Raw genomic sequence first — 13,259 nt, forward strand, 5'->3', positions numbered from 1 at the left:
TAGCTAATATAGGAATAATTTGTCATGCTACACCATTGGATGATCTTTAAGGTCCCTTCCAGCCTAGCCTAGTCTGTGATTGTACAGTGCAGGATTATCTTATCTATCCATCTTCTCTTGCCATGTTCATTTATGGCTGGGGCAGGATGGTGACCTCTTCCTTTGACAGTACAAGAGACTAGGAACACAGGATAAGAGTCGTCAGGAGCTGCATTCCCATTGCCAAGTTAATTTACAATTATAGTTTACTGTATAATGAGAAACCCCTCAAAAGAACTAGCTCTGTCTGCGCACCTCTCTTTCACCTCCTCAAGCTATAACTTTTCTGCCATTGCAGAAAGGAAACCTGCCTTGCTTCTGACAACCTGGCCACTCCTGAAAATACACAGCCTTCCAGAGAGTTCAGCTATGTCAACAGCAATGTATGGGATGGCCCTGTTCTGATCTCTGCTCCCTTATCCCTCTCTGCTTAGGGAAATCCAGCCCACAGACAGCTGCCAAAAGCATTCTAGGCAGCTGATTCCGTTCTACCCCTCACTTTAAACTCTCAAAAAGCTTTCTGGTAGTGAGACAAAGCCCCTGCACCCTGACAGCAGAGAGCACACGACTGGGATAACATCAAGTCCCAGTGTGTCACACGTTCAAGCAGTCTTTTTTAAATAGTTATTTCAATTAACTCAGCAGCTAATTTAGGGAGAAAAGCTATCTCGATACCTCTTATTATATAAGACTTCAATGGCAAGTGATGTGTGAAGATCATTCTTCTCTGTAATTATCACTCCTAGAAGCAGAGACAACTAAATATATGATCTACTATCTCTAATAATTATTATTTACACAGTAAATACTATGCACCCTGTAAGTTTGGGGTTGGTTTTTTTGCTTTGTTTAATCTGAGGAACTGCTTACCAAAAAAAACTTGTAAGGAAAATCCTGTTGGGTATTTTGTGGTGATGATTTTCTTGCTTATATACAGAAAGAGACTTTGGCCTACATTGTCTGTCCCCATCTCTAATGTCTATCTACATTATACAGCTGCCTAACACTGGGAAGTGAGAGAAAAATATCAATTTACAAAAATATCAATATGCTTTTTTAGCATATTTTGTAAACAAAACTAAACAGTTTTTTTAGAAAACAGTTCAAAGTTCAATCAAATAAAATAACATTTTAATTTTAAATGGTCCAAATGCACCATTTAGCTGGAGATTTAGAAATGCTCCACACAGTTATTAATGCCATCCCTTGCGCACTGGAAAACCAAGAGCATGTACAATTTTCATGTTTCTACTAGCCCTAAATCCAACCCTAGTGAGATGGAAGATGCCACCCTGAAATCCTGCATTGATTTTCTACATGACTTTCAGCAAAGTAGGTTTACCTCTATGTTTCTCCTTGTATCACCTATTAAGACTGCAGAACACAAACTAGAGAACCTGGAGCAGAGCATCATGAGCTTGTATAAATCCACTTATTCTTTTTCAGACAGTGAGAAAGTGAGTATCTTTGAATTCCTGCACTAGTTCATCAATCTGTCAGCTGAGGATTCTGTTCTCAGTACATTTGTGTGACATTTTCTGGACGGCTTTAGTGACACTAGAAGGAGAGGATTTTGCCATTCCATATGCATTCCACAACACCAGTGCAGGAATATGATTCGAGCCAGTTACTCCTTCCTCCTCCCTCCCTCATCCAGAGCTAGATGACACTTTACAACAAGCTACGCCAGTGCCATTTATTACATGGGCTAAGTTGCAAAAATTCATCCCAGATCTGTTTCTCACTGTTTACTGGTTTCCGGTATTATTATGTAAGGGTAAAACCTTGCACAGATCTACCCTTACATAAAATGTCTGTCAAACAGAACTCCTCCTCCTCCCTCCATCCTTCTCAACCTTAGAACACAAATTACTGAAAACTCAACACATCATCAAAAGGCTGAATTTATTCTGGAGCATTGCCTGAAGAAAGAAAGCAGAGGCAGAAAACCCATTAGAAAGGATGGGCTCTGCTCAGGTTGCTGCCAAAAATCACTCAAACCCTTCCATGCCAAAACTACTGGTGCAAACCTCCCTGGGAACAAAGCTTGTTACTGTTCATGGGGGAAAGGCAATGCAGGGAAATAAGAAAAGCCTCATGGCTGCAAAGGGGGAGAACACTGCAGAGAACATGGGCAAACTGCTGCTGCCAACTTCCAATCGCCTTTCCTCCTCATGCTCCAGTTTTTCCCTCACCGTGCCCTCATTGCAGCGTTCTGCTTTCTGGAGCTCTGTGCCTTCTCCCACTGTTCTTCCCCCAAGCTGACCTGCTTTCTCATAGGCAGGCCAGCCCTGACTGACAACCTGACTAAGTCACAAATGACTGATCTGCTTCACAGACATCAAGCCAACAACTGCAGCTGCCAGATATATTTGCACTTTAATGTTAATGGTAGGGAACTATGCAGGGAATAAACCAGAATTTAGGCCAGGCCATTTACTTGGGTTGTCATTTAATGTTAGTATAAATGAAAGCTTTCCTCAGTCTATCCTTAGTATTTTATTTTATTTTTTACCACTCTGTCCCCATTTCTGGTCTCATTTTTCGTGTATGTGTTTTTGTTGGGGTTTGCTGGCGTTTTTTAAAGTATCTATTTTAACTTAGAACATTGTTAGCAGCAATGGGTGAACTCATCTGGACAAAATAAGAGATGACCTGAACCTTCCTGTGCAGTAAAAACAAATGGTAATTCTGTCTGTCTTTTAACACAAGAAACAAAGACCTTCAGAAGAGGTTTCAAGAAAACCGGACCCAAGAGTAAAAATATCTTTCCAATTTCAAATACCAAAATAACTAAAAATGTCATTTGGATGATAAAAGCTACCTTCTCATGGTTCTCCTCCGAATAAAAAGAGGATTCAAGCGACATCCAATAGCAGCTTCGTTCAGCATGACTGCTCTTGGCAGACAGCTACAATAAAGCACAGGCTCTTTTGCTGTTGCCTCAGGAAATATAAATCCTCATGATTTTCTGTTGATAGATACAGCATAATCTGATCTATTGGGCTTGGAGCTTTGTGTAGAAATGAAACAAACAATCTTTCCTAAGCAGTTAGGGTCTCCTTCTTCCATTCCATTTTGAAAACAAGACTTCATATAAATAAACAGACTTATATGTATACAGACAAATAAAAGCAAAGGTCAGTGCTCTGTCAGACAAGAATTAGAGAGCTGCAAGCAACTACTGCTAAAAAGATATGACATTTCAATGCTCTTTTTCATCACTGATAACTTTATACAGTAATGTGGGGAAATGTATACAAAAATCCGTAAACCAACCTTCCACTACTCAAGTTTTTAAATGACCCAGTAGGAAGGTTCCAAATATCCTTATTCCTCAAAACAACTTTAAGGTGTTTTTTTCAAGAAGGTCTTACGACATTAGAAGTAATGGAATTATGAAAGGTAAAGGGAATTTGTGGGCTAAATAGTATATGTGTGCATATATATACACACATATATATTATTTCCAATTTTTAATCCAATTAAAAACAGTAGACAAGATGTATTCAAGTATTTGGTAAATGAAATCCAGTCTACATTTGACTCAAAGAAATAAAAATCAGTAAGAGAAGTATTAGTGCTTTGCATGACTTTTTGAGGGCTGTTCTGACAGGAAGATTTATGTATTCCCACAATCCAGACAGCTGTGCTACATTTGGATGCAAATATATTCCTCACAAATAAAAAGAACCCTTCACCTGGCTACTATATCCACGTTCTCAATACCCACAACAGATTTCCACCTATTCCTGCACAGGAGCTGCTATATTAGTATCTTATTTTCCATTACTTTTACCATTTCACTTCAATAATTTCTTCTGGTTTTCCTGTATCCTGGGTTACCTCCCCGCCCTGCCAGCCTCCCTCCATCCCTTTTCCCCAGGAAAGCATGAAGTGCATTCACTCCAGTCTCCAGCATCAGACAGTCAAAAGGACTGTTTACTCTTAGCAATAAAATTCTGTGCCAAAATCTCCTGAACCGCTTTCAGAATAAAGTTAGAAATTTTGTTCCACTTATTTTGATAAGATCATTCATTATCTATTCAAGGAAAAGGAATTCTACAAAGCAAGAAGGTGAATTCACACCTTCCTTCCTTTCCTCGTAAATCCCAAAGGCTGTGCCTGTTAGCTCCATCCTCCTGCTCCACGCTGATGCCCTGAGCCAGCCCGTTTTCTCAGCACCATCTCCCATGAAAGATGACCACTGCTCTCCCCCATGGAGGACTCCTCTAAGGGAAGCCTGTGGAGAACCCCTGCTCTTCCCTGCTGGAGTTATCTTGGACCCTCAGGACCCTCCCTGTTGCCTTGTGAGGAGTGGTGTGTCTGAGCAGAATGTGGAGATCCTCATCTAGGGCTATGGTAAGAACATGTTTGGAATTTGGGTGCTGGTAGCAACTTTTGACAACTTCACTGTTTCTTAGATAGGCGTTATGGTGTCACAAGCAGGTGTTCTTCAGCCAGATGATAAACAGGAAACATTGCTTTCTCTGTTCTAGCTTCCTTCATCCCTTTTGGTTTTATCTAGTAAAGGCCTCTTTGTTCCAAAGTTTTACAAGGTCACATTCGTTACTTGATTAACATTTACAAACATGTAGACTTGCCTGTGACACCTCTGCCTTTTTTTCCTTTGAGATCCTCAGCTGAAGGCTGCTGCTGCATTGTACCACACGCTATGCAAATGCAGTAAATGGTCACTAGAACTGAAAACAGTCCTGCAGATCCAGACATGCACCTAATACAGGCATAAGTAGCTTTCTTGCTCCCCAGGCACTTATCGAGTACCAGCTGAATGCCTGTGTTAGATCCTAATAATAATGGGTTCAGCTGGGTGTTTTGCACTGGAGCTGAAAATCCCTCTATTAAATACTAACTGCAATCTCATCTTAATAAGAACTCATTATACACATCCAGAACTATGTCATCTGTGCCCTCTGACAGCTTTCAGGAAATAAGAAGAAATACTCTTCTTATTAAAACTGAATTTTTGCAAGCAAGAGCTCAATAGAGAAGTTCAAATTGCTAGCAGTGGTATTTAGAGCCTCTATTGCATTACTGCTCCATGATATTCAAGACCAATGTGCTTCTGCTCCAAGTACAAGGAAAATACTCCCAAAATGCAAATTTTGTTTTCACGATAAGAGATGCTTTACAGTCCTCATCACAGCTCACATGCAAAAATGTATGAAGTCTAATCTCTATTTCTGTGTGGGAAAGCTATCAAAAACATGACTATTGGAAAAGAAAGGCTTTCTGGAGAACAGCTTCACAAAAACAGCATAAAACCAGTATTAAAGTGGCTCTGCAGCTAATGGAATGCAAAAGCAGCTCACTCAGTAACTTGATCCTTGGAAAGCATTAAAAAGAACTATATTTAATGATGCTATTGTTCAGTTGGACTAATTTGTGTTTAATTTCTCGAGGAAATTCAAATCTTTTATCCCAAGCAGGGATATTATTTTCTTTTTATATTTTTATCAGTGGTTCAATTGCCCCTTAATCAAAAAACAATGCAAGAGGGAGTATTTATCATTCAGCAGAGCATCTTGACTAATTTTATGGTCCCATATGTGAACACTCTGAACAGAAGTTCATACAAAGCGCAATTTACAGCATACACAGAACTAGATAACTAAAAATAGCATGTGTAAAATTCAATCTTATAACACATGCACCCTTTGGGTTTGAGCTGATGTTCACAATATGATTAAATATACTCTGAGTGCACAAGTATGCATTCGGTATTAGCAGCTAGAAAAATCATTCTTTATGCTTCATCCTAGAAACAACTCCATTAGGCATTTTCAATTGTATTTATTTATGATTTAAAAGGGGCTATAGAACAATACCTTGTATCTTAAACTTTAGCTTAAGCTTGTTATAAACAATGAATAAATGAACTCCTCTGATATTTGGAGTTGTTATTCTTGTGGTGTCTGTACTGCAAGGCTCGACTTTATGACAGAATTATAGCTAAAAGTCACCATTAATTTTACATAGGGAAGTTCAAGTAGTCATCTGCTACGCATCCAGCACAAAGGTGATTTCCAGGGGATTTCACCCATTTATCAGTTTGACAGAGAATCAGTCTCTGTGTGAAGTTAAAAAAGAACTGAAATGGTGAAATATTGACTCCTTCTAACAGACACACATAATCCATTTCAACAAGAAGCAATGAAGTAAACCAGAGTTAAAATAAGTTCAAAATTATACTGAGACCAAAGTGAAATTTTAGAACTATTATTGACCAAAATTTTTTCAGTCAAATGGAACTATTACCACAAGAGAAAGACAGAACATTACATTTAATACTACAGGCGCATCACTCTGGGAAGTCTGATACCACTCAGAAACTTAAATCTAGTCTGGGATTCAGAGAGGGCAGTGGAATGGATGTTGAACAGAAACACTGGTTACTGTGCTTGATCTCAGGCATTCAGAATGAACAGTTACATGTAAAACAAATGAAGCAGAGCTGACATGGAGTCTTGCTCTGCCAGTCACACCTGACTTCACTGCCATCCAACCTGCTGCCTTCTGCCTTGTTGTTTCTTTGGAATGAGGAAAATTCTGCCAACATTAGTAATATTCTCTCAAGGCCCTCCCAGAGTCAAATGCCACAGTGGCAGCAAGGACTGATGGTGGTGATGAGCATCACCTCTGTAGCAGTTACACAAACACAATTATATAGCTTTCTCCTAGCCTTCATCCCATTTTATCCCTATTACCTTGTCTTAACCACAGCTGTGTGTGGAGGATGAGTGTGAGTCTGTTTTTCTACAGAAGGAGGTATCTAACCTTACTTAGGCTGTAACAATACTAAATAAGATGTATTAAAATAAGATGTTCCTCTCCCTAACAATCAAATGTAATACTGATTTCTGAAATCCTCATTTACCCAGCAATAGTAAAATACTCTTGCTAATTTACAAATGTGCAAGTTAGATTCCAAAAAGCCACTGCCATAAAACATCCACTATTACACAGCATTTATACTGAAACACCTGAGAGTGAAAGGCCCATCTTGCATTTTAGCTATCATGATCAATTTTGACAGCGCATAGGAAAAGGATAGAATAAGATCCAGCCTCAGCTGACCAGAGCTATTTCTCTCTACAGTGCAACCATAGAGAGGTGCACTCACATTGCTGTCTGGTTTCAGCTAGAAGGTGGCTATCAGTGGTATCTTTGTGAGCAGACGGAGGGTTTGTGTGATTCCCTGTCCTTTCATGCTGTCGGAAGCAGCTCCAGCTGCCTCAGGGGCTGGTTCTCCCCACATTTCCCTTTCCAGAGAGATTTCAGTGGAAACAGAAGTGTGAGCGCAGTACAGCACAGATGACTGTCTGAAGGGTGCCTCAGCCGTGCCTTGACGTCAGACACTAACCCTGGCTACACAGCCCTCAGGAGCCTTCATTTCAAAACCACGTTTGCTACAAACACACTTGGTGTATCTGCGTCAGGTTCCTCTAAACATCCTTCTTCCAAGTATTGATTGCTACTAATATCCAGATGTTTACACTGCAAGAACTCAAGGAAATACATGCTCCAGTCCTCAGCAGCATTTCTGCATTTGTATCCTGTTTTCTGTGGTTGTATTTTAAAAGAATACTCTTAATCAAACATGAAGTGCAGGCAAGACTACATTAAACAGCTCAGCACAGAGCTATGAAAAGGACAACACATAAACTAAAAAATTAATTTGTTCTGCAATACTAAGATTAAGCTTGACCCTCAAAGGAACAAATCTATTGGAATTGCAAAAGTTTACAGCCTCTTAATTAGCTCATTACAGAAGAATCTAATGCTGTAAGCAAGCAAGATATTTCCATTTTGCCTTTCTCTCAGATTGAATAAAATACTTCTGGATGTAATTCGCTTCAAACTAGAATGAATAAAGATCGTAAACCTCATTGATTTAACCAATCCAATTTATCCTATTTGAGAATTGAAAGTTCTTAGACACACAGAAGTAACTTTGCACATATGCACACTTCACATAACAGTGACTTGTTCTGCTTTTAAATTTAAGTGCACCAAAACGGGGCCATACCAATCTAGCAGGAGAGTTTTAAATGTAGCATGGACTTGTAAGTACATCCCTATCCTTAAAAGATACAAATATATAGTTTTTACAGCACCTGTTTTCATTTTGAGGACCTCAGTGATATTTAACGCTCTATAATTGACAACAGGACGTTAAGGAATTAACATTGCTTAAAACATTATAACTCCTTCTTCTAGGTTTCATTCTGTTGGCAAGGAAAGCCCACGTACCAGGATCTTTGTAGTGTAAGCACTGTTGATAGCAATTGCGTTAACCAGCAGTTCGAGGGTTTTGGCAGGTATGGAGTCTGGGTCAGGGATCTCTTTGTAGTGGACATCCCCAACATAGGCTTGGACCACTGTCATCCGGTTGGTCGTCAGTGTCCCTGTTTTGTCGGAGCAGATGGCTGTAGCATTACCCATAGTTTCACAAGCGTCTAAGTGGCGGACCAGATTGTTATCCCTCATCATTTTCTGAGGAAAAGCAAAATAAAGAGCTGTCAAGATCTGCTTTGACAGATTTTTAACAAGTCATGAAAAGCAAAATGCATGTGTTTAGTCTTGTCCATGAGTATGCAACACTCACTGAACTAGAACTTTGACTGGGAATGATAACCCAAAGCTCAGTCACAGACACACAAGCAGTGACTAGTCTGCAATAATTTTGCCTTCATAAACCAACACAGTCCCATCCTTTTTTGCAATATAGATACATTTTAAGGAATAGCCAGAACAGCAGAGAATAGCTAAAGAAACTGAAGATAGCAAGATTTTTTTAAACAGTATCATTATAGCAATTATTAGACGTTTTCTATTCCTAGTGCCTGGATGAGATCTTGCAGCACACCGAGGGACCACACATTTGGGGAAAGAAACAAACTAGCAAGAAATACCAACAACCACAAAAAAACCCACACTACAAAAAACCACCGTGGTAGAGTACTCCATTCCACAATGCACCTGGAAATGCACAGTCATTGCTTCTACCTTCTCAACATTAAAACCATCCTGTGCCACATCACCTGACATTACTGTCAGACAGCATCATCTCCTCAGAGGGTGCAGTGCCACCCCTTGTACACACAGCTGTATGGCAGCTGGACACTGCACATATAGATATCCACCTGTGCGCTGCATGTATTGTAGGAAGGATATAAGGAGACTGGGAAAGTATTTTAAAAGCAGCTAAAGTCTTTATTAGCAAAATGCCATCCCTGAGAGGAGCTCTTTTTTTCCTGATGACGATGACATTTGGCTACATATAAATAGAGCTATTCCTTCCTCATGTTCAGATATTAATTTAGTTACATACTAAATAAAATTCACAAAATCTTCATCTGAGATTCCCAAAATCTGGCCAAGCTACTAAAACAATCTGAGAAGACTCCTGAGATAAGAGTGATCCACAAATCCCGGATTTTAGTCCTCTTTCATTTCCTGATAGAATCATTTACACTGGCTACAAAGAACTGCAACTGCACTTCAGAAAAGGACGTGAAAGCTCTAGGGAAACTCTCATTTCCTTGAAAAGTGTTCCTGAAGGCTTCAAATCCTTGTAAAAATTTTGTACTATTGCACAAGTAAAATGTGAAGACAAAGTTATTCTGTGTAAAAATCTCTTAGTAAATTCTGCTCAACAAATTCCTGGTGCTCTTGCAAACTAAGTAGGTGTTTCTGCTGCACTGGGTAGTTTTAAAGACACGTCTTAGAATACATATGTATTTGCAGTTTTGACAGATACTTTTAATAAAAAGCAAAGTGTCACTTCAGAGGAATTTCACTCAATATTTTGAGCACATTTATTTACAGGCCACTTTTCATCACACCTAATAAAACCTGAAGACTCTCTAGTAAACTCAACTGAACACCATTTTTTCCCATAATTATTATTAATGCCTCTTACCTTTACAGAGTAAGCCAGAGAAATAGTGACAGCAAGTGGAAGTCCCTCAGGAACAGCAACCACAAGTACAGTAACCCCAATAATGAAGAATTTAACAAAATACTGAACATAGACAGGAGTGCACTCAGGCAACCACTGCTTCTTGTTGACCACAAATGTGTCAATGGCAAAATATAGTACCAAAATTATTACAGTGATGGCAGACATCACCAAACCTGAAAAGAGAAATAATCGATTACTATAAACCAAAACACAATTAAAACCAGGTGCAATTAGAAATCTACATTAGAATTTCCTTATTCTACATGACGCTTTTCACCAGTACCAATAATGATGATAATGATGTACTCTACAATGCAGAAAAAACATTACTATAATGCATTTACAACAGTCCTATGTTTCAGTGAGTAAGGAAATGCTGAACTGTACAGAACAGCTGAATTATGCCATGTTAATTTTTAAGCACCATCTTACTGCTGCCTCTAAAGCTTCACAGTCAGTCTGGTTCCACAGGAGCTCGCTGTTACTGAAGCTTTTTCCCTTTAGTGCAGTACTTTGACTGGTACAACATTTAGCTGTCCTTTTAACTGCCACCTTTCACAAATTACTAGTCTATCCATATTCAAACACTCATCTTTCTTTTAAATAAGCTTATCTTAAGAGGCTTGAGAAAAGGAGTCTCCTGTAGTTTATGTTGCTGTATAAGATATTTTAGGAAAGCCCTATTGATGTGCCTGGCTGAATACAATGAGGCAATGCTGCAGGATCATCCACAGAGCAGGTTTTCTCTGCTTTTCTTGAAAATGTGATAAATACCAATGTGTTCAAGGTTTCCCTTTTCAAAGGGCCATCTGTAAACTGCACATATTTTTATGAAGAGAGGCTCAAGAGGTCTGACACTGAAAACAGAGCACAAGAGACACCAATTCATGGAAGATCTCAGGGACTGCTCTCCCAATGACAGACTGCTAAGCAAGCACTCCCCCTCTGCAGTTTTGTGCCTGGATTTGAGCATACAAACTCCATTGGAAAATCTATTTTGCCTTCTATGATTGCTGCTCTTTGGCAGGTTTCTATGCAGCCATTAAGCCTGCATTTCAGAGTAAATTCTCTCTAATGAGATCATACGGTAGAAGTAGAATGCTGTGAATTTCATGTCTTGACTGGGTAAGCTGAAGGATGCTAAGGTTGACAGGAAACAGATGAGCCATGGAGACTGGTATGTGCCAGAGGATAAAGGAAAACAATTAAAATATTGTAAAGGCAAATACTCATGACAATGCAGGACATCCCCACAGATTGCCCAATGACAAAGAAAAATCAAATGAGGCAATAATTAATTAATTTAATTCCTATTACTTGCCATATTTTGTTTAGAAATCCCTGTATTGCTTTAAAAGTGATAGTCACATCTCTGCCAAAATACCAAAGAGAGTAATAAACAGAAGGCAATGTAGAAAGGTATTTAAGGTATTTAAGATATTAATGATCATGAGAAATGAAGTGTCTTTATATAAATGCAACTGTTGTACAACTAGCAACAAAGCAGAGAAGATTGAGGAATATGAAACTGGCCACAGCATGAAACTGGATATGAAAGAGATGATACCCATAGATTCTGAGCCATGCACTGTTCAGGTGGAGACAGAAGTGGCATCATGGTGTTACATGATCAACTAGGTTTAATGAACTTAGAAAGGAATGAGAAGGAATAGCAGGGGTAAAATCAGACTGGTAAAGAAGGATAAAGGAGACTGAACAGAGGTAAAGTTAGGAATTTGGTGTAGGGCATCCGCCAAGGATCTGGATAAAGTTCTCTTTAACACCACTAGAAAAATGAACCTAATGAACATTATGTCATTATGAAAGAGTTTCACTTTCTACCTACATGATGGAGAAGTGCTACTTCTAACAGTAGAGACCAGGTGGTATTGGATGTGTCATGTTTGGGTAAAAGGCAGGAACATGGATATTAAGAGAAAACAGAATGCTTTCTGAATCAGTAAGAGGAAATGCTGTGTGAGTGGTATTTTGAGATGATATTAGAGATTCTGAAACCGTGTACTCAGAAGTTCTAAGTGGAGAGGAAATTAAATTTGTAATTACTGCATTTGGGAATCTACATTTCATTTTAATTCAAATATTCATTACAATCCAAGTTGCCTAGAGCTTCCAGTTTCTTGACAGTCAAAGCTAAGTTTCAGGAGAATAAAAGATCTTCAATACCACATAACTATCTTTAGAAAAGCATTAAGATGACCCATTTCTAAATACTGCAGTAAGAGGCACGTCCTGTTTTAAGAATAACTGGCTCTAAACCCCTTTGTTGCCAGTATAACATACTGCTTCCTCAGTCAGTTATCCGGTCATACCTGCTTTGCCTATCTGGACTGCCAGCTTGGTCAGCTTTCCCTGAAGAACAGATTTTTCCTTCTTGTGCATGTTGGATTTCTTCTTGTCTTTGTCATCTCCCTCTCCCCCTTCTGCACTCTTCAGTGGCTGCATCTCCATGGCAGCAGCCCCATCCTGCTGCTTGGCTAATAATGCAGAACAGAACAGTTACTCCAAAACTATTCATTTATTTTATTGTAGTGTTGATACTGAATTCAACCAGCAACAGTCATTGAAGGGGCTGACTGCAACACAAATGACTGTTTCTAAGCACAGGATTACACTCCACTCCCATGACAGTCAGACACCCCTGTAAGACACAGAGGGGTTCTGCATGGCACAAATGTGCAAGCACACTCATGTGCACCCCATAAACATGGGGATCAGTGCTGTACTCTTTGTCAAGCATACCATGTAAGTCACTCGGTTTTATTTGTAGGTTGATCTTTTTAAACCACCGATGACATTCTGTGTTATACACATATATATCACTTAATGTCTTGCAGATTACTTGGCAAGTAACAGTACATCAGTGCTGCAGGTTTTCCTAGAATAGATCTCCAATGCTTTGGCAAATAGACAGTCTGTGTTTCTCTAAATGCTGTTATGCCTCATAGATTACAATGCACCCTTACAGTCACACCTTTAATGAAAACATTTTAAAGGTAACATAGTTCAACAGATGATCTATGGGCCTCATCTCTTGACTGCATGGGCACTGCAGAGACCAGTGGTTCACATTTTGTGAACTGCTATTCTAGGTAAAACCAGACTTTAAAAGTTTCCTTAGCATTCAGCATTCAAGTAACTTAACCACTTGATGGTGGCACCATCATCAGTCTCACATAAAAAACCACACAATTTAAAGGCCAAACCATCCGTT

The 13,259-nt window shown here is 39.2% G+C and overlaps 1 protein-coding gene across 2 annotated transcripts in view; it reads right to left on the minus strand.

Moving 5' to 3' along the window:
• The window catches only part of ATP2B2 (ATPase plasma membrane Ca2+ transporting 2), a 182,843-nt gene that overhangs the window by 70,579 nt on the left and 99,005 nt on the right, over positions 1 to 13,259 (minus strand). For both annotated transcript variants that reach the window (XM_031049245.2, XM_031049244.2), the window contains exons 9-11: positions 12,358 to 12,522; positions 9,986 to 10,200; positions 8,314 to 8,556 (exon numbers count right to left, since the gene is read on the minus strand). In XM_031049245.2, coding sequence (XP_030905105.1) covers positions 8,314 to 8,556; positions 9,986 to 10,200; positions 12,358 to 12,522 — 623 coding nt within the window. The remainder of the gene's footprint in view (positions 1 to 8,313; positions 8,557 to 9,985; positions 10,201 to 12,357; positions 12,523 to 13,259) is intronic.

Source organism: Melopsittacus undulatus, chromosome 9, assembly GCF_012275295.1.
Source record: "Melopsittacus undulatus isolate bMelUnd1 chromosome 9, bMelUnd1.mat.Z, whole genome shotgun sequence".
Taxonomy (NCBI): domain Eukaryota; kingdom Metazoa; phylum Chordata; class Aves; order Psittaciformes; family Psittaculidae; genus Melopsittacus; species Melopsittacus undulatus.